Source organism: Takifugu rubripes, chromosome 22, assembly GCF_901000725.2.
Source record: "Takifugu rubripes chromosome 22, fTakRub1.2, whole genome shotgun sequence".
NCBI classification, from domain to species: Eukaryota; Metazoa; Chordata; class Actinopteri; order Tetraodontiformes; family Tetraodontidae; genus Takifugu; species Takifugu rubripes.
The window spans coordinates 8,983,897-9,009,657 of record NC_042306.1 but is presented as its reverse complement, the minus strand read 5'-3'; the positions used below and the strand labels follow the sequence as shown (position 1 = coordinate 9,009,657).

The following is a 25,761-nucleotide window of genomic DNA, read 5'->3' as shown; positions in this document are numbered from 1 at the left end:
TGGAAGGTGCTTCTTAGCCCTCCATTTTATGATTTTTTTAAAAGGACAATGTTCAAATTAAAAGGAAGATGTGAACATTCACTTACAGGAGTATGATTAGCAGCCTGGCAGATGAGAGAAGGTGGACAATCAGATGGGACACAGTAGAGAGAAATAAAGACACAAATGGAGATCAAGAGAACAAAGAGTGGAATTATAGTTGATCACAAAAGGAGCAAAGAGGAGGAGACAGAGCTGGATGCAAACCAGCTGGATAAAGAAGAGAAAATGAGTATGACAAGGTATTTTGTTTCAAAAAGAGGCCCATCTGCATCATTCAAGAGGTTGTCAGGGAGGCGTTATGTTGTGGATTGCTAGTTCTGATTGTTCCCTTTGTGCACAGGAATGCCAAGCACTAAAATTAAATAAGTTAACAGCTCTTGTCAACTGCCGACAGTGAGAGCATAAATGCCATTTGTGCATTGATACGAGTGTGCACAGTTGTGTAAGGTTCAGGGATGCGGTTTTTCTTTAGATTTCTGGCAGACAGACTTGGGCACCTCAGATCCAAGGGAGATTTGAAAAGCTCAGACTGTTGATTTTGGTTTCCCGGTCAGACAAACAAACAGGATTTCAGGAAATGACAGAGGTCTGCGTCCAGAGCCCAGGCTGTAGTTTGCTACCAGACCTCTGCCACAGTTCTACAGAACATTAATGGGGAGACAAACTCACCAGAGCCATAATGTAACGCCAGGAAAGTGATTCTGGCTATCTCTTTCCTACCACATGGTAAAACGTTTGTACAGAGTGCCGTTGCCACCAATGTCGTACCACCGTGTCAGATATTGAGTCAGAAAGGGTGATGAAAAGTAGGGGAAGTGAGGCAAGTCTTTTGCCTGCAGTATCAACAGGAAGTCGTGATCGGGCCGCGTTCAGAGCCGCCGTTCAGAACACGCTGCGGTGTGTTTTTCAGACAAACAGGAACGGTTCTGATCAAGCTGAGCGTGTTTTAGTTTTTAATAGGAAGCATCTGAATAAAAAAAATCTCTGGCTGCTCCTCTCTCTCACCTCAAATGCAGGTTTGCGCAGAGAAAGAGCACAAATGAGTATCCGGTGCATGGAATTCATTCCATTTTGCTGAGTGTAATTAGTTTCCACAAATAAAAGGAAAGTTTGAGAATTTTCTTATTAGGAAAAGCAGGATTTTTATTTTCTCCCTGCTCTATACCCAGAATTCATTATCTTTCATACCAGCCTCGCCTGCATTATTAACACATGTTCTTTTGTAGCAAGAACTTTTGTTTTTTTTAATTTGTGCCTGGCTATTGCCATTTTGATCAAGTAGACTGCTTGTAAATTATGGACTAATTAGCAAACAAAGGATGCTTTAGTAAAGATATATCAGGTGGATGTGCCTGGCTCCTTTTAGTTAAGGGAATTGCAAGTGCAGAGGATCGCACCTTATCGGTGTTTCAGCGCATCGCGTGATATGCTGAGAATAAGCAGTGGCGCAACATTTTAGAAGAGAAGAGCCAGTCCTGACCTGCTGCACCTTCTCATTTGAATTCTAAACAGCCAGGCTTAACCATGTAATTCCTTTTTGTTGCCAAGTTACCAAAAGCAGTTACCACACTACTGCTGTTATAGCACAGAAAAGTCTCCTTGGCCTGAAAAAAATCCCCTGCCGAATTATTAGAAAATATTCTGAAATTGTTTGAGTGAGCTTTGTTTTCCCTCTTTGCGGCAGCCATGGATGCGCCTTTGAACCTGACGGCCAGCGAGGTGAATCACCGCAGCGCCCTCATCTCCTGGCAACCACCGATGGCAGAGATCGATAACTACATGCTCACTTACAAGTCAGCCGACAGCGGCCGTAAAGTACGTAGTGACCCCCACATCTGCATGCGCGGTCGATACACACTGCAACTCTTTGCAACAATTTACCTCTAACAAAGCTTTTCCAGATTTTCTTGTCCTGTAAAATGCACGCGCGAACCATACTTATATATCTACATGGCAGATTATACAGAGGCTTTTAAAAAGTCTTTACCTTGGTTATAAAGCTGACAATATTCCTTGAAAAAATGAATGCACATCAATTTTATCTCAGAAATGCATCTTTCTGGAAATGAATCACAAGTGAGGTTATGGCCATATTTTGAGATAAACAGGTACTTACATTTATGCACACTCGCAGAATTAAAGTACAAAAGAACGGCTTGGATAGTAGATATATTAAATTAATATGTTTCAACAGACAGTTTGTTGTTTGTTTCTGAATGTGGCACAGCCGGGGGATGTAAAATAAAAGTGAAGACTGTTGAATGCATCATTTTCATCTGATAATGAGTTGACCAATACAATTTCCCAAGATGCTAAACTTTTTTTTTTTTGAATTAGCATCATTTGTTTCACAGCACACACACACACACACACACACACAGACTGTAAATATGTGGCTATGGTGTGTGGTTGACCATCAGGTGTCACCCACGCTCAGCGAATGCAACACGAAAGGACGCTTTTATTTTTCTGCAGGTTGATTCTTTATCTTCATGATTAATCCTTGTGGTTGAGTTTATTACAGTCATAGTCTGTCTTTTAATTTTCATTCCAATGCAACAATGTAATGATGTTCCCTTTCTGAAAAAAGGAATACTAAAAAACTGTTTTATTTTCGCAAACGTCAGTGTGATGGATGTTTAGAATGTTCCTGGCGATAAAACGCTGAAAACTTAAGAGCTTTTGTTTTTTCCTCAAAGAATGGCTGCTTTGATGCACGATTGTACTGACTAATCATAAATTAATACGTTGAAACTGATGGAGGCCCTTTGACACGTCTGCGGAACGTCCCTCCGCTCTTGCGTTGTGTCGTGTTTCATCTGTGTGAAACCACGCTGATACTCAGACAGAACGCCATCCGAGAACAAAGCATCAGCTTTTAGATTATTCGGCAAATGAGTCATAGCAAAATCCCGCTTCCAGGGTTTTTTCTTTATTTCTTAGGTCTGACAACATGGCTCAGGTTCTGTTCTTTCAGATAAAGGACTTTTTACACTTTTATTTACACATTTACACTTTTATTTCTAATTGATATTTATCAGTCTATTATTGAAAGTAAGGTAATGTATTATCTTGATAGGTTGAGGATGTTTTCGTTTTTTGAAAGTTATTTTGACCCTGAGGCCTTGGTGTGAAATGCCACCACCTCGGAGACAGAGACACCATTGACCAGCTTTTTCCCTACATAATTCACGTTGACACATTGCCTGGATATGTGAGAGTTTTCTTTTTTTTTTCATTCAAGCTGTTTTAATATTTCATGTTTACTTGTTCATATTTAATGTGTATCCGAGGCAAACACCCACACAAACGCAATCAGACAAACAGGAGTTTCCGTTTGTCGGCCGAATGCAGATACGAGCTAAAAGCGCTGATGTCACCGAAAGTAGCAAAAAAAAAGAAAAAGGGAAGATCTCCTCTTGGGAGGCTCAATAAAAGAGGATTTATCCCAAACAAAGGGAAGTAAATGTACAGTACCCTCATGACTTCTGCATGCTAAAAATAGAAATGTTTGTTTCCTGATTTCTGAGCAGCTCCGCAGCCTGGCTGCCCGATAAGAGACTTCCATCTCTCCTTCAATGCCCTCCTTCTCCTTCTAGCTATCTCCTCTCTGTTCTCACTTATCTCTGCTCCTCTTTTCTGCTCTTTTGCTTGTTTTCTTCATCGGAAGTGCGTGGGATTGCGACATGCCTCATTCTCTGAAAAGAAACCAAAAAAAGAAAACTGGAGTTGTGTTCGATTCTGTTCTTCTTTGTGCCCACAGATGAGCTTTTTTTTCTGTGTGTGTACAAAAGAAATTCAGAAAAAGAAGCTCCAAATACAACTTGCACTGTTTTTGTGTTTCTTAAACAATTATAAATATGGCCATAGCGCATAAAAGTAGGAGAAGAAATCTTTGAGCACAGTTTCTTCTCTATCCTATAGCTGGAACCTGAGCAATTATGTGAATTTAGGGGGTTCTGATCTAAATTATTGGTCCATGCGTGCAGGAGCTGATACTAGATGCTGAGGACACGTGGATACGACTGGAGGGGCTGGCTGAGATCACAGAGTACACCGTTAATCTCCAGGCGGCCAGAGGTCTCGACACAAGTGCTGTCGTCTCCACTACCTTTATTACAGGTACACACACACACACACACACACAAACACATCACTTTATTTCTGTCTTTGAGAGGATCATCATAGACATAATACATTTCCCTATCCAAAGCTTATCCACCCTTACCTAAACCTAATTCTAACTTTAAGTCATGTCTTAACCCCCAAACAGTCCTTCGAAGTAGTGAAGCATCCGAAATGGCTCTGCGTTGCAAAAATGTCTTCACTTTTCAAGTACGTAGAATGAGTAGTTGGGTTCTCAATATGTACAGAAATACAAGGACACACTGTCCCCAAGGTCTTCAGGGCTTTAAACTTGCCAAACGTATTTTAATGTGGTCCATTTAACGTGGAATTTGCTGTGATGGAAGAGGTTTAATAATGGGTCGCTAAAGTCAGGCGCAGTTCTGATCCACTCTCGTGTAGCACAGCGAGGTTTTTCGTCCCATCAGGCAGACTGACTGACACGGACCGTCTGCAAGTATTAAAGCATGTCAGGCATCGCTGGAGATGGTGTAGGAGAGACTTGTAGTTTCACACATTTACTCTGAATCCCATTTTAGATGCAGGGAATTTTAGCAATATCACTGTTTAGCAATAGGGGATGTTTTAGCAATAAGGGTGGTGGTAGCTCAGCCTGTGGGGGGGACTGGCCTGAGAAACGGAGGGTTCCAGGTTCAAACCCTGGTGCGTACAAAACATGGAAAGTCTGGTAGTATGGGGAAGGTGCCATAATACCAGAGCACTGCCAAGAGACTCTTGTGCAAGACACTAAACCCACAAATGCTCACATAGGGCTCAGCAATAAACTAGAGCCCTACCCAGGGTTGTCCCCTGCCTATTTATGTATGCTTATTTATGTACCCTCCCCATGACCCCAAAAGGGAAAAAGTGGCTAAGAAGACAAAAAAAACATTCTTAGAAATCTTCTTTAGAAATGCATCAGGACGTTGAGCTGGTCCTCATCACTATAGAAACAACCTGCTTATGTTTTTAGTGTCCAAAGTTGACAAGTATCCAAACATCAATGAGGCCACTGCTTTTTTCCAGGGAGTCGTCTCTTTGCCACGCCTCAGAACTGCGCCCAGCACCTCCTGAATGGCGAGACGCTGAGCGGCGTTTATACCATCTACATTAACCGTGACCCCAGCCAGGGTGTGCAGGTGTACTGCGACATGACCACGGACGAGGGAGGCTGGATTGTGAGTTAGTAACGTTTCTCCAGAAACACAGGTCTTCAGTTTTCCTGACTAGGTCCCTTTCGGATGCTCAGGTGTTCCAGCGGCGCCAGAACGGCCTGACTGATTTTTCCAGGAAGTGGAGCGACTATCGCGTCGGCTTTGGAAACCTGGAGGATGAATTCTGGCTTGGTGAGTTTTAATACTTCTTTTTACAATGTGACAAAACCTCCAAGAAGACCCCCCAAAAAAATCTGAACTTGATGCTCACTGAGCTGTGAGTCACGCCTATAAAAGGAACTTAAGTTTCTTCTTAATTGAGTTATGTTTTAGCTAAAACATTCCAATTCCATTTCTCTGAACAAAATCTGCAGAATATGCTGGATACTGATATGAATTCAATTGTTAATTTACAACTTTTCTTCATCATCTCTTTTTTTTTCTTATTCTTCCAACAACTTTGAGCCAAGCCGAACAATTAATGACGTTTCGACACTCGACTTTGCGACGTCTCATTAATGCCTCCTCTGAAATCTAATTAGTTTTAGCCGAGCGCCGATTCAAAGACGAAACAACAGAAAATCCCCTTGTTTTGACGGACTTCTAAGGACCCAAACAAATATGTTTGTAGAAATAGAATGATATTCATTAGTGTGCAAATGAGCTCTGTTTTTTCAGCAGCCTGTTTCTTTATGTTATTGTTTTGTTTGTCCTGATTAAAGGGTGGGGGGGGGTGAACATTTCATGAATATTTTATGAATTGAGATCTTGAAAGGAATGTGGAGACTCAGAATGTCACTTGACTGTCTTGGATGTGGAGGAAGGACATTTTATTGCTGGTTCTTTGTGTGCAGGCAAGTGTATGGGGAGATGTTTTACATGACGGCTGCTAGTTTGAGGTTTATATGAGACTCAATCATGATTGATATCAATACCTGTGGGAGGGTGTTAATATTAGGCATCTCGTGCTTTTGTTGTTTTTAAGTTTCAAATCTGCAGCTGTGATCGGCACAAATGCTGGAGGTCCATGAGAGCAACATCTCAACTGACCTGTTTCAGCTGAATCAGCAACAATCTGCCCTCTTGCTGCCTGTCGGGGCACTTGCATCTCCAGGGTCTTACCTTCCTTTTTTTTTTACAGCTGCCCTTCGGACGCAGTTCTTTCTTCTCTGCTGTGTGAGGCTCTCGCTCTTAGGAGCATAAAAGCAGCTTAATGTAACCTCCGGGTGTGAGGTGTCAAGAGAAAGCTGCCCCCCACTGATGTCAGATCACTGATAATGCACCAGCAGGCAGCACAGCAGCCTCTGAGTGCAGCACAAAACATCAAGCTTGCTGTTATGAGGCCACTGACTGTTGAAATCGTCGGACCACTGAAGGCATTATACTAAAACTGGGAAATGTTTGAGTTCATCTTATAGCGTGTGACCCAGTTAGCTATGAATAGAGCAAAGGAACTGGATTTTTTTTCATAAAAGTGAATATTTGAACACTGTCCACAGCTATTAACGCGGCAAAAGCAGTGTCTGACAAAACTGTTTTCCTTTATGACGGTAAATGGCATCAAGCAGATGGTCATCATGCGCTAAAGCAGTTTGAACCTCATTTTCTCCAAATTACACTGTTGATATTGAACCGATTGCTGCCGGGGCAGCAGGACCATTACGACAGTCTGAAAATACAGGCATTAGTAACACTGGTGACCTAAAAGACACATCCACATGCAGCTGGCATTAGGTTACAGTTTACAAATGGCTGTTTTTATCACATCTGCACATCAAGACTGACTCCTCTGTCATTTCAAAGATAAACCAGTGATAAACCATATGTGCAATATCTGATGATTATCTTCTTTTGTCGCTTTTTTTGTCCTTGCCACGTAACCTTTGTGTTCCTGTGTTATTGCAGAGAAAGGCTGGTCATAAAATAGAATGACAGTGTCATAATATGTGTAGAATGGGGCAGGAGGGTGGCAGTTTGTCACGTATTTGAATCTCTGCACACCATCGGAAAGGAGCGATAAAACTGTGATTCAATCGGACGCACTGCGAAAGATATAGCGCAGTTTAATTACAGCAACCTCTAAGTTTATCTGGTAAATCGCACAGTGAAATTTATCCGCTGCCACTGTGTTTTTTGCCCTTTTCAGTAAAACTGCAGGTAACTCTTACCCAAAAGTTCAGAAATGGAAATGCTCTTTTCCAACCTAAGCAGTTGTTAATAAAGGCAGCTGCTATCTCTAAAGGTGGTGCGGGGGCTTTATCGTCCTCATGGGTTCAGACGAGCCCCCGTATCTGCCGTCTTGTAGATAGAGCGCGGCGCCGCCTATCTCTGAAGTTTGCGACATGTGGCATTTCGCAGAAGGGCTGTTGCTAACGCCACGCGCCGCTCTCAGCGACGTCAGTCATCCTCTTCCGCATGACCAGCTGACAGGGATGTCTGACAAGGCGCCTGTCAAGATCCTACACACCAGCCCAACAGCACGTTCTTCGTGAAACAGTTTAACATCCATCTGTTCAGCACACACGACATCCTCGTCTGTCTGCTCTTGAGGAGGAATTTTCCTCCTGTTACTTATCCTTATATTTTTTGTTTTTTTTAATATTAAAGAGTAATATTTTGCCTTGTGGGTTGTTATTATTATGCTATGGTCCACTATTACTGCATGCCGATTTAATATGCAGACAATCCCACATCCATTACTCCAAACATAGATATATAATCAGCATTATTCACATGATACCAACAAACAATAGGTAAATAAATACTCTGTGTGCGTGTGTGTGTGTGCGTGTGCGTGTGTGTGTGTGTGTGTGTGTGTGTGTGTGTGTGTGTGTGTGTGTGTGTGCGTGTGCGCGCGCGCGTGTGTGTGTCCAGGCTTAGACAACATCCAGAGGATTGCGGCTCAGGGTCGTTACGAGCTGCGAATCGACATGAAGGATGGACAGGAGTCCGTGTATGCCAATTATGATAAATTCTCCATTGGTGATGCACGAAACCTCTACAAGCTCAGGATAGGAGAGTACAATGGAACTGCCGGTAGGTGTAAATAAAAATGATTGTAGTATAATCACTCCCTGCTCTGCCACCTGTCTTTTCCCCTCTATTCATCTTTTTCCCATATTTTCCTCTCTCTGATTAAACCTGCCTCGCTCATCGCGTATCTCTTTGTCAACAGGACCATATGCCAGACTTACCCATCATCCCTTCGTGTTTGTAATTACAATTCTCTCAGCAGAAAAACACATTCCATGAGCTGGTTCCCTCTCCTTCCCCCTGCCCAACTGCTAATTTATATGCTGTTTATTTACTGCCACCATCTTTCAGTGCTCCCTGACAGATGTTCGTTTTTTTTCATCTTTCTTTCTCCTCAGGTGACTCTCTGAGCTATCACCAGGGTCGTCCTTTCTCGACAAAAGACAGGGACAATGACATCGCTGTCACTAACTGCGCCTTGTCTTACAAAGGAGCCTGGTGGTATAAGAACTGCCACCGGGCTAACCTTAATGGCAAATATGGCGAGTCAAGACACAGCCAGGTGAGTCATTCATTCAACCCTAAAATGGTTTAAAAAGACGCTTGATCTATGACTCCAATACTACATAGTTCCCCCTGAAATTAGACCAATAGGATTATCTACGTTGTCACAATAACTTCCTTCCACTGGCAGTACAGCAGAAGATATTACAATAATGTGAATAGTCTCTTTGAATTCCCTTAAAAAATTTAAATATGGCTGAAAATCCCAAGGAAATTTCTCAAAATCTAAACAGAAAAAAGTGTGATGTTAAATCTGTTGAAGGGCAGTAGTGAGGATTCCATAATATTAATAATTTTTGAGGGTATACTCAAGCAAGAAAAAAAAGCAGACTGAGATTGTCTGTTTCCTAAAACTACAAAAAAGAAGGAATTTTGAGCCATTGATCATTTGCATAAATAGACACCTTTGTGGACGGTTGTGGATGCGACTGTAACAAAAACCTGAAACACGAGAGGGGCAGTAACATGGAGAGCAGTCCTCTGGTTCATACCCTGCTTGAAGGATATGTTGAACCAAAAATGATCAAAATAAAATTATAACACATTACAACCGAGAACTTTAGTTAATTAACGCAGACGTCTTGGACTATTTGTCTCATTTCCTACCTGTGATGTTAGCCTTCAGCTAGCAAAGGTTGCTTTGTGCAGCTGCATTTGGGCTGAGCTTCAGAGGTTATTTCTGTTGTTCTCGCTCTGTCTGCTGCCTTTCATGTCCATTGCTTGAAGCCATCAAAGGTAAGCTGATGGCAGCGGAGCAACAGAACCACGCTAGCTTCCTGCTGCCATAAGGCTGAAAGCAGCAGAGCTTTTTCTGCTGATGGAGATTAGCCTGGAAGTGTAATTCCATTACGTACCTCCTCAGTCACGACAACTGCGTAGCTCTTCTCTGCTGGTTTTGTGCTACTTTTACTGTCCTTTTCAGTAATGTCTTCTCTGAAGCGCTCATTTCCGAAATGACACTATTTCTCTGACAGGGTATTAACTGGTACCACTGGAAAGGCCACGAGTTCTCCATTCCCTTTGTGGAGATGAAGATGAGACCTTTCAACTACCGTAGCATCAGCAGCAAGCGGAGGCGGTCCGCCCCTGTATAAATACAGCGGCCGCGCTGCGCTGAAGGTCGCGACCGATGGAGTTTGTATGATTCCCAGCGACGACTCTTTGCTTGTTTGCATCAATTCTGCACTCTCAGATATGAATGCAAAGTAACCCGAGGAGTCATCGACAAACAAATCTGCAAATATTTGATCAATATTCCATTGTACAATTATAAAAGACATTACTAATAATAAGAGGAAGCTGTTATAACGCGTAAAGAAGGGAACTGACTAAAGCATCTGAACTAAGCTTCAGCTGTCTCTCCCTGTCTTCCCGGAAGACGCTATTATTATTTTATTTATTAAACATTGGTACGACAATGGTTCTACTTGCTGTATAAAAAGAGGAAAAGGCAAATAAAGAAAAGCAGTTTTAGTGTTTTGCCTCCTGAGACATGAGGAAATGTCTCAGAAACGTCCTTCAGAGCCTGTATTAATTCAACCGTTACTAAATGAGACTTTTAATGACAAACGTAAAACCCCTCAACTGTAAGATATTTATATATATATATTTTTATAGAGGACAAAAACCCATCTATTTAATATGTTTCGATGCTTTTTGTTTAAAGACATCAAACACTGGACATCAAATTGATTAAAAAATTAATTATCAGAACACCAGCAGCAGTTTCATCCCCATACAACTCATTTTATCCCAATTGTTTTTATGTGTAGTGTTGCATGTGTTAATTCATGACAACCACACACTGGATTGACGGAATGCTGACTGGGAAATGCCCATCCACATTGTCACTTTTCAGTGGTGCCGATGACCGTAACCAACATTGATTCAGAGTCAGCTCAGTTCTGTCATTAAAGTCTGTCATTAAAAACTTGGACACATTCTCATCGCTCTCCCTGCGATGTTTTATGCAACATGAGGTATTCAACTGCATAAGAAAGAAAGTCACGGTGGGCATAGTGCAGATATAAACTTGGCCTCTCCCCAAGCTGCAGGAACAAAGAAAATAGCGGGCTGAATGGAGCCAAGTCTTTCTTTTCTTGTGTTTTAAGCCCCCCCATTGAAAGAACAAATTCATTTTTAAAAAAAAAGTATTTTCTCTGTTTTTTTAGCTCGGGGTCATAATCTGCAGCATACCCACAAAGCACTTTGTTCGATTCAGTTTTCTCCCTCTTGTGCTGTGCCTCTGGTGCGTTTATGTGACAGCAGTTTTCTGGAGATTGTTACATTAGGATTGTTATAAAAAGGAGAGTTTGAAGACAGAATGGCAATGTCTCCTGGTCCCACCTCTGTAAAAACAACATCGCTGTCTTTGAAAGAATGCTGATCTATGGTCAATAATTCAAACTGTCCAAATCTGTGAGCTATTCAGCACAAATGTGTAATTTTTGTTTTGATCTTTAACACACTGGTGGTTCCTCTACTGTGATTTACTTCTAATATATTCCTGTAAATGTAGAATTTGACTGAGATGTGTTTTGACGTGTTACCTCTTTAGCTGCAAACCGAGTCACAAAGCTCCGCCCCCTTCTTACCTCCGTATCCAAGAGACAGATGGCGTCTTCTGCACGTCAGGAAAAAAAACCCAGTTGTACCAAATGTCAGAATGTTGTTCATCATATTTACAGAGACATTTCTGAATTCAGTCTCAATAAAAATCTAGACATCTCCCAGGACAGTGAATATATAAATTCATTTGGTCATAATTTGAACTATATTAAAGCATCTTTTATTTTAGTCAGCACTTAGAGGAAATTTTTCCCTGGGTTCTAAAGTAGAGCCCTTTTTTTCTTAATTTGTTTTGCAGACATACATCGAAGCAAATTTCCATACTGTATTTTTTCTGACATCAGTCAACAACAATACACCACTTAGATTCTTTATTATGTTTTTTTTTTTTAAATAAAAAAGCTTTTATTGCCCTCCAGCTGTCATCTAACCTTTTTCCATTGAAAATGATGTAGAATGTTACATTTTGTAGAATGTTAAACTGACATTTGTCATGTAAAAGTCCTCAATCAGCATCAGGTTAGATGTTCCGCCCAATGGAATACACACTGCACCACTGTTTTGATTTTAGAGTACTTGAAATACCCTTCCCATATTTATTTCACTATTTATTTTACAACCATTCTGTAAAAATACAGTAACAACACAGTCAACTGTGACGGGTTTCTTTCAGGAGTGAATAGAGGGATACAACCACCATGTGTGGTGGTATTTGTTATATAAGACGGACTGGATCGATTTGAACTCTTACTACTGAAAATGTAAAAGCATTTTAAAAAAAATGTAATTTTTGACTGTTTGAATAGCTTGTTCAGGCTGAAATTCAGAATTTATTGTTGAACAACCTTGAATAAACTGTCAATTTTAGCTCTAGTTTGAATGATACATGTACTATATAGTTCCTTTTTTAATACATTTTCTACATATTAATAAAATGCTCAAATAGTCTAACTGCGTCTTGGTGTGTGCTGTGATTTCTGCTGTTTCGCGCAACGAAGAACGAAGAGTCTTCTCCACATCATCAAACTATCCTCAGAGTCTCCTCTGAATGGAAGCCAGGAAAAGCTGCAGCTAAAGAGAACAAAGTAAACAGTAGATGTAGTTTGGCTCCAGGACCTCGAATTTATGTTCATACATGATAACAAAAGGATAAAAAAAAAATGTTGTCAGAAGTTTTCTTGCACCTGAAACACTAAAAAAAAACAACTAGCAGACTCACACTGCAAAGGTGTCTACAGTTAAAAATCCAACCTCTATAACTTGTTCATTAGGACAAAACTCACCCATAACGGAAGGCTTGTGGCTGCAACAGGAGCTATCTGCACCAGAGAGGTTCTTTTCGGAAAAGCAGAGTTTTTACCCCATTGTGATGCAATCATAGCTGTAGAAGGAAACGTGTCAAATTTTCAGCCCAAATTGTGTAAAATGAGTACAAACAGATTGTCACATGCAGTTAGGGTAGAAGTTGGCCAACAGATCTCACTTCCAACTAAAGCAGAAGTTGATTAACTTTATGTTTTATCGGTAGTGATTGCTTAGTGGATTGAGGACAGTTTTTTCTTTTTTTGTTTTTTTCTTGAGCTTAGATAAAGCCAGACAATAGAAATCCTGCAGAGCTTGAATGTCATAAATTGATAAGTACATGTACTGAGCTTTTGCTTTTCTACCAAACAGCAGCATTTCAAAGATGATTTCAAAGCAAGCCCGTAGCCCACAGTACACCGAGTTCTCCTATATTCATCAAACCGCTTCTGCACTGATGTGAAAATCTTTTGAATTCCTCTTGGCTGCAGGTTAAAAATCGATGTGCGGTTAACAATGAAAGCAATCCGTGCAAATTCTAAAAAAAAAAATAAAAAAAAAAGAGAAAAAGAGACTGACAAAATGTTGTTCTGGCTTATCAGACTGCCGGCTATCAACATCTTATTATTTAGAACATGCTGTGCTTGTGGTTTTAGCAAACACAACAACTGTAAGCATGTTAATTATAACTGTTCATTAATGGGACTCCATTAGGCTACAGAACACAGAATATGTAAATAGCAGTGTTAAGTTTGAACAGATTAATTTTCATTTTAAGGCTCAGTAAGGTTTAAGGAAAATTCAGTGAGAAACATTAGTGTTTGGATAACTAATTCCATTATTCATTTCCCCCCTCTGTTCATATGAAAATGGAAATAAATGCTGCATCAACATCAGGCAATGTGTGTTTGTGCAGCTAAATGGAGCAGCATAAATGTTAAATACTGCAGGGTGGGGGAGAAAATGAGGCATTGGCCCCCCTTGGTGTCCCCCTCTGACTCCTGTCCTCCATCTGCACTCCTTCTGTTGGATAATGCCTCTTCGTTTCTGCAGGGTCGAGCACTGAGCCAATGAAGTGGTGAAGCTGATGAAAAGCGGCGTTGTGAGCCGGTCCAAGACTCCCATGAATCTCCAAGAGGCGCTTCACATCTCAGAGCCTGGAGAGTTAACAGGCCCTGGCAAGAGCCTGAAGAAGACCCAGCGCTGCCAGTTAGAGTTTCTATAAAAGTGCCGGGGCTAAATTGAGAAAGTGGTTGGTCAACAGCTTGTTTTCCATTAGCTCTTTATTGATGTACCAAACTGCATGAGCTAGAAGGATAGAGGCTGCATGAAAGCCATGACCACAGATTATGGACATCTCAGCCTTACTTTAACATAGAATAGATACAGAATAAAAGAATTTTTTTTAAAAAACTTTCATTTAATTTCAGCAAACACACCCACTAGTGGCCAGTCGTGGCACATGCTATTCCAGATGTTGTCCTCTAATATGCAAAATAGACAAAACAAAACGAAGATAAATCATGTAAATGACACAGACATTTCCTAAGGAAAGGTTTTTTAGTCCTTCTGGCCACCAGGGAGATCCTGGGAGAGACACGCATTTGCACACTTCTGTTTTCCTGGTCACTGGTCAGTTCCTTGTTGTCTGATGTGGTTTTTTTCCCCTGTTTTTAAGAACCCACTGTAAGCCAGGATCCTTTTAATGCCCTCCCTTTCCCCACCACCTTCACCAAACATCCATTGAACTCCGCAGAAGTCCTTGGGGGCTGTTAAGACATGAAAGCTGACACACATACGAGAGCATCGCTTCAGTGACCGAAGGGTCAAGCGTGGGGAGTTTGTTCTGTTGTTTATCTTATCCTCTACAGGATGCCAGCCTTTTGACAGGTATTTCTAATTTTGTCTTCCTATTTTAAGAGGGTTGGGCACCCCTCCTCCTCCCTCCTTCATATTTCCTGTCATTTGTAATAACGATGCCAACTCAAGACCGAGTTGGGGAATATTTTACTCCCACGGTGTCTCATTTTGATTTGCTGTATTTGGAAACATTTTCAGAGCAAAGACTAGCACTAAAAATCCCAAATGATTCCATCTAAATGCTTTGGAAAATGCCTCCTTTACAGCAAGCTGATGGTGTCACATTTTATTTATGCATTCAGCAGATGAGTTTTTCACAGGCCAAGATATGATTAACATCATGTTGGTCCCCAAGAGACTGTTTCCTCTTAGCCCTCTGCTGAACATGTTTAATTCTGGGTTTAAATAGCTCATGACTACCTCATCGGTGGCAGAAAAATGTTAGTATATGTGCCAAACCCTTCATAAGAAGCGAGACCTCATACAGGCTGGTCACGCTTTCTCCGTCCTGCTTTCGGCCTGTTGTCACATGCCTGGGTTTGGTTATGTCAGCAGCCTATTTCTGGTCCCGCCACAGCAACCTTTTCATCACTTTTCATTAGCGCTCCCCTCTGAGAACGTGCACAGTGTGCAGCGGCAGGTCCTTGTTTTCTCATATTTCACTGCGTGTTGGCAGAACCTGTAGGTCGCCGAGATTTGTAATGCCCTTTTTTTTTACAGTCTAGTAATTCCAACACCCTTCCTTAAAGCTCCTGCTAATGTCACACACATTTCTTTCATTACCCAATCAGGATTGCACAATTGTTGAGCCGGCCTGGGCTCAGTCAACGTTCCCGCAATTTGGTTGGTTACAGACCGGAGCAGGATAAAGGGATATATTGTTTGAGCTTTACCTCACAGGTGAGCTCAACTGAGAATAATGTCTCCATAAACCAGACGGGAGCACCACGGTTAACGTGCCGGGTCACGAAATGTAAATTGTGACTGGGGTATTCAAGGAGGAAATGAGACACGTAGGAGGGTTGCGATGCATGAGTAGAATATTAGGTATCCCCAATGGAAAAGATGGTACAATGCAGTCTTTATTGTCTAAGAACCAAGGAATGGTTCCATCAGGGAGTAAGACGTAATCCAGCTTCTTTTACCGTACCCTTCAGGAAGCACTGGTGCCACAATTTTGCCAGGTCATTATTCATAACTGCTCAAAGGTTTGGTGCCAAAAAGACCTTTTAAAATATACAAGGAAAAAAAGAAAAAAAAAGTGTCATATTTCTAAATAAAAAAGGCACTCCGTTACAATAGCTCTGCTCTGCTTTACCTCGGCGGTGTTTCGACAAGAAACTTTTAAAGAGAGAAGAAAAATTGAGATTCAAAGCTTTCGCCACAATGTTCTGGATATTGGCGAGGACACATTCCTGCTGCCCTAACGCAATCCTGAAGCTGGAGCGGTCAAAACCTAATTACAATGGGGGCGTGTGTGAAATTATGCGGCGTCAATGATTTTTCGTGTTGAAAACTGTGTCATAGTTTTTACAGTAAACTGTTAAGTAAAAAGGATTTTCCAAAAGAAGGAAATGTGCGGTTACACTGTGCCCTAATGACACAGTGGGCGTGTGTGTGTGTGTGTGTGTGTGTGTGTGTGTGTGTGGGCAGGGCTGGTTGCAATTTATCGAATACCTACCTGTAGATCAGCTGTACGGTAGCACGCCTCGTCTCATCAATTTCCATGTAGCCGTGCCCCGCGGCTATGAGGAAACATGTCGAGCGAGCCAGATGCCGTCAGAGATACAGCAGGAGGAGACACATTAGAAGTCAGATGCAGTAAAGCCTTTGCAACAGGTGAAATTTCCCAGGACAGTGAACACCTTGAGTCCATTTATTTGCTCGTAATTTCAAGGAAACCCTTTGTTTTATGAAGAACAATATGTCCCCGGGATGTTTTACTTGTTGTTTTTGAGTAAATAAGGATGTTTTTTTCCTTGATTTGTTCCTTTTGCTGACTGTTGGAATAGGTTGTTCAGGCTGAAATTCTGTAGGGTAACCTTGGGAAAACTGTTCATTTTAAACATCTGCAGCTTTATAAAATCATGCAACCTCTCACTGCAGGCGCACGTAACTATACAAATTTCATGCATTCAGGCTCCGACGATCTGTTCAGGACACGAGTCAAGTACGTTAACTCTTAACTTATCCCTTGCAGCAGTGGCAAGTAAATAGACTTTGTTTCCTTTTACTTTCTGAATAAAAAACCTCTTTCACTTGACTGAGCTGAAAGTACATAGACCATGATGCCACAGGCTGTATGTGTGTGTGTGTGTGTGTGTGTGTGTGTGTGTGCATACAGTGCACCACTTTTGCACACTGTACTGCACATGCATCATTTTTTTTACCATTATTTCATCGTTATCTCAACAGTGGTGGGTGGAGCCACAGTTTGTCATGGTTCACTTATCCTCTTATGAAAGATCCTGCAACCTACCCTCCAATGCCATGCATCTTTTGCAAAGGGTTTCAGGTCAGAGCATGTTGAAGAGCCTTTCTTTCGGTGTTTGCTCGGAGGTGCATGTAATAACAGCTTCTTCTGATTTAATTTCCCACCGGGTTTGCTTAACTCCGCCTGACACCAGGCCGAGAGTCTGAGCAAACTGCAGCAACCACAAGAATCCAGCTCTCTGTACAGGAAACACACACACGCTCAGACAGAGGGCCCATTCTTGCAGAAAGTGGGAAGGGTGTAGTGACGTTGTGACCAAAACACACACACAGACACACTGGCGCGCACACACACGCGCTCAGAGAGTCACTGAGAGGAGGAGGAGTACGGGAAACAGGGTTAGAGAGAGAAACAGGAACAGAAAGTGAAGTGTCAAGATATCTGGCTGAGAAGACCAGAAAAGAGCAAAAGACAGATGCCAAAACAGAAACGACAGAAGTCTGAGCACCTGAGTGGATTAGACACAGGAGCGCTGAACTGCAGGGTAAGGTGCCTTTTGTTTAAGAAATGTTGATTCTCAACTGCTCTGACACTTTAAAAATGTTCCAAAAAGTTTCTTTAAGCTATCTGCGCTCTCTCTGGCGTTAAACCGTTAAAGTTGCCAAACCTGAAAATGTTTTTGGCAGCAGTAAGATGGATGTTTGACAAATGACTGAATTTGTCACTCTAATGTAATGCTGATGATTGCTTGATTAGTAATTAAAGCTGGAAACAAAATTGTGTTTGGATTACCTCGGTGATAATTTGGTTTATTACCTGTAAACAGATCTCAAAGCTTTATTACGGTAAGACATCGTGTTCTATTTGTTACTAATATAATACTAAGCTACTATTGTAGCACTAACTGTACTTAAGTATTAAATTAGAAGTAACAGTCTGTTCCATTTCTGATCTACCCTTTGTTATGTTGTGAATTCTGTTTCATTCTACATAATACTTCTAATTGTTCTAAACTGCATTTAATGATCCCATTGATTACAGTTGGCATTCACATACATCAGTTTCAACCTCCAACACAAGTAAAAGAAGAATCAGTGCCTCCTCGACTGTATTTCCCAGTTTAGTTTTAGTCTTTCTGGGCAAAACAAACAATAAGAAAACCAACAAAAGGAATGTTCCTTTAATCGTTCTGGGTAATGGCTCAAGTCAGCATTTGAAAACCCACTGATCAACCCTGCCCGTGCACCCGGGGCGGGTCATTAAAGATTACTGCGTCGCCTTCTGTCACTACTCTGCCTTTTAGGTCACACATGTTCCTTAAAAAGCAGCAGAGGCTAACAGAGCGCATTCATAAGATTTTTTCTCAGCCCTTTCCTGGCTTTGCGCGTGCCATGAACGGCCTTTTCCTGGACCGTGAATGGCCCCACCAGTGCACAATGTCCTGAGAAAGCGAGCCACCTCTTCAGAACGACATCTTACAGCTTTGCTCGGATGCGCACACAGCTCGTTTCTCCTATATGTTGACTCCAGTAGGTGAAAAATGAATCAAATCTCAGGCAAATGTCATTTACATTCACCAGATGGGAGCTCACACAGACACTATTCCCCCACTCAAGTGTGAAACCGCCTCAGATGGAATATATGAAGCTCAGAATTAATAATAAAGATGATTTTAAATCTTTTTTTAAACCTCTCCTGCTGCTCATGGTTTTTTAAAGGCACAACTCACAATGATTTCACTCCTCCTCACCAGAGATTATAATAACCCAACAGTGACTAAAACATTCCGCTAAGCATCTTTATTGCTGACAAAGTGTTAGTCACCTCTTTTATTACATGCCCACTCGAGACCACAAACAGTGTTTTCACAATGTGATGCGGATCAGAGTTTGCAGAGAAATCCGGCCGTAGAGCTGAGCTCATCGTGACAGCAATGAATACGCCCAACGGTACTGCGAACCTTCCACGGTGGCATCAGCAAGGTGTGAAATCTGGTTTGTTCCAGTGCAGACAAGGCATTATTGATAGAAAAGGAAATATTTATTGATGCTAATAGTTACTCTATTTAGCTAAGGTTTAAAATGGAAGTCCTTGATTAATGGCATATTGATATAAAGCTATGCTGTTTAAGTTCTATCAGGAGAGCTTGATAATGGTACATTTTCCTCTGAAGGCCCTCGGGAACTGTTCTATTTTTAAACTTTTAGTTTAAAAATCTACAACCTACTGTACTTTTCCCCCAAGAACGTGGATTTCAAACCTCTTGGGCCAACTGTCAGCTGAAATGAATGGATGCTCCTCACCATCTTCTGGGTTTTAAAAACAAAATAGATGTGAAGTACACAGGAAACAATGTAGAAATCCAGTGAATTAAGGGTAAAATCTGAATCATCTAAAAGAAATCTAAAGGCAGCCCGGTAGGCCCCAGATGTGATTAGGTATCCTGATAAGATCTGTTCTCACAGCAGAAAACACTTTGGGCATCTCAGGTGAATTGTCCTCCTCGTTTCAGGATTAAAAACTCCACTTCCTGTTGAGCAAATGAGCAGGAGGGAAGTTAGCAGTCTAAAATAAACCACTTTAACACATGAGACATACAGCATGGCTGCAGCCTGAACACACCCACACACGCGCGCACACAAACACACACAGACACACGCCCTCTATCTAAGCGGCAGCCAAATGTAAGATGAAAATCTTCCTTCACCTGCATCCAGAATACAAAGTGGGTCCAGACCTGTAGAACATCAGGCACTTGACACTTGAGCTAAATAGCATGTGACCAGCCGGAGTGCTTTAACAGCATTAAATGAAGATGGTGACTCAAGGCCGCAGACTTAAACAATTAGTTAATATTCTCAGGTATAAAGGAACAACGAGAGCTCAAAGGCATCTTACTGCAGGCTGAGAAATTTTTATTAGTAACTGTTAATATTTCATGAGAAAACTTTGCAGTTAGACATGTGAAATTTTAACCCATTAACCATCTGTCTTAAATGGAGAAACACAAGACCTCAATGCCTCCATAACTTCCCTTTTTGGTTTTCATCTTGATGCTCTGTTAACTGGCCACCTCCATCTCTGTCCCACAATCATTCTCATTTATTTCTTCTTTTTCATTCACAATTTGGACCATTTCTCTTCACTGGGACTCTTAGAAACGTCTGTCCTGAATGCATAATGATTCCTGCATTTGTGCAAGCTGAAAGCTGAAAAGTCAAAGCTATTATATATATATAGATGAGCGCAGGATGGCGGGACAACCATTTTTCTCTCCATGTTCAGACTCTCTTTTTTTTTTTACAGGCACATCATATATGAAGCTGCTCGACAAGCTAAACTGAGAGGACAAAGGGAGAAAATAACTGGAATGCCTGGAAAGTAAAGTGGAGCTTTATTTGAAGCCCAGAATCATCACAATTCACAAACAACACGGATCAGTTTATGGAATATTTGGCTCTTAAAATGAACTTGGACTAAACAAAGTGGCTTTATAAACTTCAAGTGTTTCTATTCAGGCCAAACAAGGTCACCCCGAGGCAATCTCAAAAGGCAAATAATGCATTTAAAAGCTACCTTTTTTAACCCCTGAGTAGTCTCAGCACAAAAACCAGGCTGCTGGTTTGGTGGATGTTTGAACTTAAGTGTAAAACTAAAGGGCTTGAAAAATGAAAGCTCTTGCATTTTAAATTACATTCTTTATTATTTGAACCCAAAACTCATATTCACTGAGGCTTTGTCGCTCTTCTAAAGGATTAATTAAGTCTTTACAGCAGTCAGACAGACTTTTTTTAAAGGTCTCACAGCCATGGATGGGAGCGCAAACAACATTCAGGATTTTTTCAGCCAATTCTGGCGCCTGGTGACGGACAAACACAACCAGGGAGCGTACAACACCGTCTGCCTGGCGGTCCTCCTGACTCTTCCTCTGCTGGTCTTCCTCACTGCTCTGCTGGTGTGCTGCCACTGCTGCTGCTGCCGCCACGGCAGCCGATGCCACAGCTGCTGCTGCCCTGACACAAGGACGAGGTCTGAAACAAAGAAGAAAAAGAGCTCGGCCAAAGCTGAGGATGACTTGTGGATCTCTGTTAAAACGGGACCGATGACTCCTGACAGGGTGACGCTAACCATGTTATAGCGAGCCGTGTTCCCCCATTCCTCTGTGGACTGCTGTGCAAGCGCAGATCAACGATGCATGTCAGTAATTTACAAAACTGATAGCTCTTTGTACGAAATAGCAAATGGGACACAGCAATACCATTCTGAATATCTGTGAATTTTTGCTATTATACCTTTGGAGTCGCCCCCTGCTGGATAAAGATGTCGTGTTTTTGGCTACCTTTGGGCCCAAACGTTTTCCAAAATAATGGCGCATCTTGAAGGCTCAAAATTCAAACAGGTTTGGAATCATTTTGCTAAAGCCTCTGCTCATTCTATTTCAGTACGGACTGTGTTCACAAAATGACATGAACAATTTCCGCAGTGTGGTACATAAAAGCCTGCTACAGTGGGATATCAGCTAATGTGTGTTCATGTGGTGATGAAGGTGTTTGGTTCTCAGAGCTGCTCATGTAAATTTCATCATTTTGCATCCGGCAGAGGGACAATTTGACATCTGGCAATTGTTCAAGCAGCTGTAACAGCTTTTTTTTTTTAACATGTAACCTGCAAATGAGACAAGTGACACAGTAGAAGCCAATGAATTACAAAAAGATAAACTCAGAGGATGCTAAAAGGTTGAGGGGCCTTTTTTTTATTTTTAATTCTCACCGCTCTTGACGTCGCTTGTTCACTGCAGTCCTATTTGGACAGGCACATGCTTAACTTGGTGGTCTTGTTGTAATTTCTATTTATTCAAATAAGTTGTTTAATAGTACTGTGCTATAGATGGAAACATTCACTTCAACAGCAGCAAAAATAATAAATAAATTTAATTAATTAATTTCAGTTGGCAAAAATATAGACTTTTCCGGGAAAATGATTGATCTCTTATAAATGTGTGTGCAGCAAAGTCTCCATTCAGTGAATATTTTACCATTATGAGTCACAATTTAAAAGATTAATAGAAACAGGGAGGATTCAAACTCCTTACCTTGTACTTAAACAAGTTAAAAAAAAAACTTAATAATACAGCATATTTAGGATTACTTGAGTTTTAAAAATATCCTTAATATCATGTCCATTTTTCTGACAATATCCATAAGCAGCAGCTTAAGCCAAATTAGCTGTGGAGCGATAGCCTACTTCAAACCTCAGTGGAACAGCAGTAACTGTTATTTATTTCTTAAATGTCACCTAAAGAAAGTATGCAAACGATATGGGATTGTGGATGGTGCCTGCAGCCTAATTAAGCAGAAGTGACTAAGCAGTGTCATCATTTTTATGCATTAGCCTCTACTGGCGCTAAGTTGATCAGCTTGTCCAAGGGCTGCTGGGAGAAACGGCTCATTTCACTCCTGCACAGACGGCCTTTCCTGCTTCACGCTTTAACAGAGAAGCAACTCCTGTGGGGCTCCATGCGAAGGCTTTTCTATGCACAACAAAAGCCTTGGCCACTGTTTGTCAAGAAATAAAGTCCAATTATATTCTGTATACACTACTGTATATATTTATTGGATTGATTGAAGTCGCTGCAATTTAAAATAGTTTCTATGTTGAACTAAAAAGTCTATTTCTTGTCAACAAAGGCTGCATAAATGGAATCTCTTTTTAGGCACAGATCAATATTACAGGTTTCTTTCTTTTCCCTCCTAAATATGATAAACATTTTAGAAAACCTGCACTTGGTGTCGTTTCTCGCATTAGCGCGGCATGACCTCTGATGCCCTCACTTCTCTACGACACCTGTAAGGAAGAACATTCCACCACAGCTTTCAGCGACTTCTGTTTCAATTCCACTGCACCGTGAATGAGCAGTGGAGGTGGCGAGGTAATAGAAAATGCTTTGCTCTTTCTATTTGTCATTCTGTCGTGATCAGAGGGGACTCTGTTAGGAGGCTTTGTCATATTCGAAACAGCCATTCTGAATAGTCTCCTGTATGATAGCGCTGCATCTTTTTGATCCCATCCAATTATGGATGACATATATTTACAGCGCATTTTCGCTGTTGCCCGTCAAAAGAAATGCTGAGCTGATTCTTTTCCTTTTCATTTAATTATACGGCTGGCTGGGCCTTGTTGTTGTTAGCCCTGCATGCATAATTTATCCTGACATATAGAAATAGTGATAAAAGATACCACCGTGTGGAAGGTGACAAGGAAAGAAATAAAGGGTGTTGTTTTTTTGTTTTTTTCTATTTCGAGCCTTGTGTAATCTCGTCTTCCCCCCCCTTCCAATAGGAGGCAGAGTTAACAGAGCCTTTGAGGTCTGAGGGAAGATCACATTATCTTTATGGGTAAACACATCTTACCTCGCTATAGCCCCCTCATTGAATGTGGCAGCAAAAAAAATCCTCGCCGTTATTCAATAGGTTTTTTAAACCCGGTGCATTTGTGGAGCACTTCACAGGAAAGGTAAAAGTCTGGCTTTCCTTTTTTGGCCATGGGTGCTGTGATGATGAAGAGCTGATCTCATTGGTGGTGTGTTTGCGTGCTTCAGGGCGTGTTAAACTGCAGTAAATTGCAGGAATAAGTATATAAAACATGGCTTCCTTCTGATCTCAACGTTCCGGATAGACGAACGAACTTCCTAATCCCTCGGAATGAATAAGACTCTCTGCCTCCAGTGATGCTCGTGAACGTGTCATTTTCATCAGCGGATTGATGGCCGTGGCGGAGCAATCGTTGATGCAAGTAAAATCAGTTCGGCTTGAGGAGCTCTTCATCATTGACAATATTAAGGCTCAGTCACGCACTGCTGGGAATTTGTTCTGTCTCCCAGGCACATTCACCAAACCTGCATTGCATGTTAATTGTCGGTATATTAGCAGGACTTTCTGCATGTTTATCGTCTTTGAGGAGGATGTTTCATTGGTGTGGCCCTCCGCTGCGCTAAAGCGACTGTTGTTCCTCCTTTCCTTTAGTTCTCTGCATTCATATTGATCACTGCACATTAGATTTCAATGCTGCGCTTGTTCCCTTGTCTTCAAGTCTTTAATTTGCCAACTGCATTGTGTGCGTCACACAGTTAAATTCAGCCAACTCTGTATTTAGCACCGACGTGATAATGTGAGAAACATGGTTGAGCTCAGATGCATGTTCACATCAGGCATTGTGGTAACTGCAATACCTCCCCCGCAGCTGGGGACCTTTCACTTTCATTTTTTTTGTCCTTGTGTCTGTCTGGTCAGTACTTCTCTCTTTCCTGCCACTCCTCCTTCACTCCATAAAAACAAACACTCCCTTGTTAGATCGTTGCAGGGTTCTCTCATGGAAAATGCACGTCACACTGGAGCAGAGGTATAGTACCGTAAATGGGGAACACACACACACACACACAAATACACTCACTGTTTATCCTGGCAACGAGCGAACCGCGAGCCTCTCAGACTAATGGCAGGAACCAATCTGCTTAGAGTAATTTGCAATCACAGTGGCTTGGAAGGAGAGGAAAAAATAGGCTAAAATAGTTTTCGCACTCCTAGGATGTAATGGCTAACATTCCACTCAGAAAATGTCCTTGTGTCAGAAGTGGCATTGTTTGAATGCATTACATCTTACCTGTATTTTATTTGAAAAAGGTGTAATTGGTCTCCTTTGTGACACAGCAAATAACCATGCGTGTTGACAACATAGATTACCCCCTGCAGCTTTTCATATTTCAGTGGCAGGAAATATATGTGAGATTCACATTCCCGTCTATCTTGCGGTGGTTCCGTCGTTAAGAGCTGACTCGTTACCAGTTTGTTTGGGGAAAGACAAAAAAAAACCATGAATGAAAATGTGAATTTCCTCATTAAGTTCCAGAGGTTGTGGAAAACAAATGTCATTTCATGGCGTTTATTGCAGACATTGATTGATACAGTTGGCTCTGTCCCTGCCGAGTGAATGTAAAGCAGGACCAATATGGCCGTTCCAAACAGCCATCAATTGTTTTGCTCGTGGCTTGTCGTCCGCAGACTAATGCGATGTGACAGCGTTTGCTGTCAGATTAATGTGTCGCAGTCAGCAAGCTTCATAATCGATGAACTTCAGGCCCTGGCAAAGCCTCCAGTTTCTGAACTTATTGAGAGTAAACACAGGAGCCAAACTTAAACACATTATGGCCATACTAGTATACACAAAACAGTTTCTACGGAAATATGACATTAAATAAACAGAGATTACAAATACCCTTGACTTCTGCCTTCAGAAGTTAAAATTAATGATGCGTGGAGTTCACTGAAATTTGCATTTTTCTTGTGAGGTTCCTGATTTGTCTTGATGTTCTTTCTTGATTTATTGCAGCCTGAGCTCCTGTTTCTGTCTTCATCACACCAAAGCTGCTGATTTATGGCACAATAATTTACCAAAGGAGAGATTTCCTAGTTGTACCTTAAAATAAAGAGTCCAAGAGCTGAGGCAAACGTTTGGTAACTAAATCTATCACGAAAAGCACCAGAATATACAGTTTACATTAGTGCCTTTGGACAGAGAACCTTTTTTTAAAACATTTTACTTCCATTGAAATTGAACAAAAACAAAATGGGTTTAAAATGCACACTTCTATTAAATATGAAACATTTACTGTTTGGGAATTACAACTTTTTAAATGGACTCACCAGCTGTTTCCTGGACAAGTGCCTTGTATTTTAGCCTCAA

At 41.3% G+C, this 25,761-nt stretch overlaps 2 protein-coding genes across 8 annotated transcripts in view; both read left to right on the top strand.

The window, feature by feature from the left end:
- The window catches only part of tnr (tenascin R (restrictin, janusin)), a 91,635-nt gene extending 79,258 nt beyond the window's left edge, over nucleotides 1-12,377 (top strand). For all 4 annotated transcript variants that reach the window (XM_029831436.1, XM_029831437.1, XM_029831434.1 and 1 more), the window contains 7 exons: nucleotides 1,727-1,857; nucleotides 4,032-4,164; nucleotides 5,194-5,345; nucleotides 5,417-5,513; nucleotides 8,196-8,357; nucleotides 8,693-8,856; nucleotides 9,833-12,377. In XM_029831436.1, coding sequence (XP_029687296.1) covers nucleotides 1,727-1,857; nucleotides 4,032-4,164; nucleotides 5,194-5,345; nucleotides 5,417-5,513; nucleotides 8,196-8,357; nucleotides 8,693-8,856; nucleotides 9,833-9,952 — 959 coding nt within the window. In that variant the 3' untranslated portion in view covers nucleotides 9,953-12,377. The remainder of the gene's footprint in view (nucleotides 1-1,726; nucleotides 1,858-4,031; nucleotides 4,165-5,193; nucleotides 5,346-5,416; nucleotides 5,514-8,195; nucleotides 8,358-8,692; nucleotides 8,857-9,832) is intronic.
- Nucleotides 12,378-17,376: 4,999 nt separating this feature from the next.
- On the top strand, nucleotides 17,377-25,515 carry kiaa0040 (KIAA0040 ortholog). Of its 4 annotated transcripts, XM_029830721.1 has the most exons (3): nucleotides 17,377-17,566; nucleotides 17,849-17,867; nucleotides 20,329-25,515. In XM_029830721.1, the coding sequence occupies exon 3, from the start codon at nucleotides 20,831-20,833 to the stop codon at nucleotides 21,158-21,160; it is 330 nt and encodes a 109-aa protein (XP_029686581.1). In that variant the 5' UTR covers nucleotides 17,377-17,566; nucleotides 17,849-17,867; nucleotides 20,329-20,830; the 3' UTR covers nucleotides 21,161-25,515. The 4 variants fall into 4 exon arrangements, with proteins under 4 accessions (XP_029686581.1, XP_011614697.1, XP_029686580.1 ...); XM_011616395.2 differs by lacking the exon at nucleotides 17,849-17,867; XM_029830720.1 differs by lacking the exon at nucleotides 17,849-17,867 and having other exon boundaries at nucleotides 17,377-17,571.
- Nucleotides 25,516-25,761: the final 246 nt, after the last annotated feature.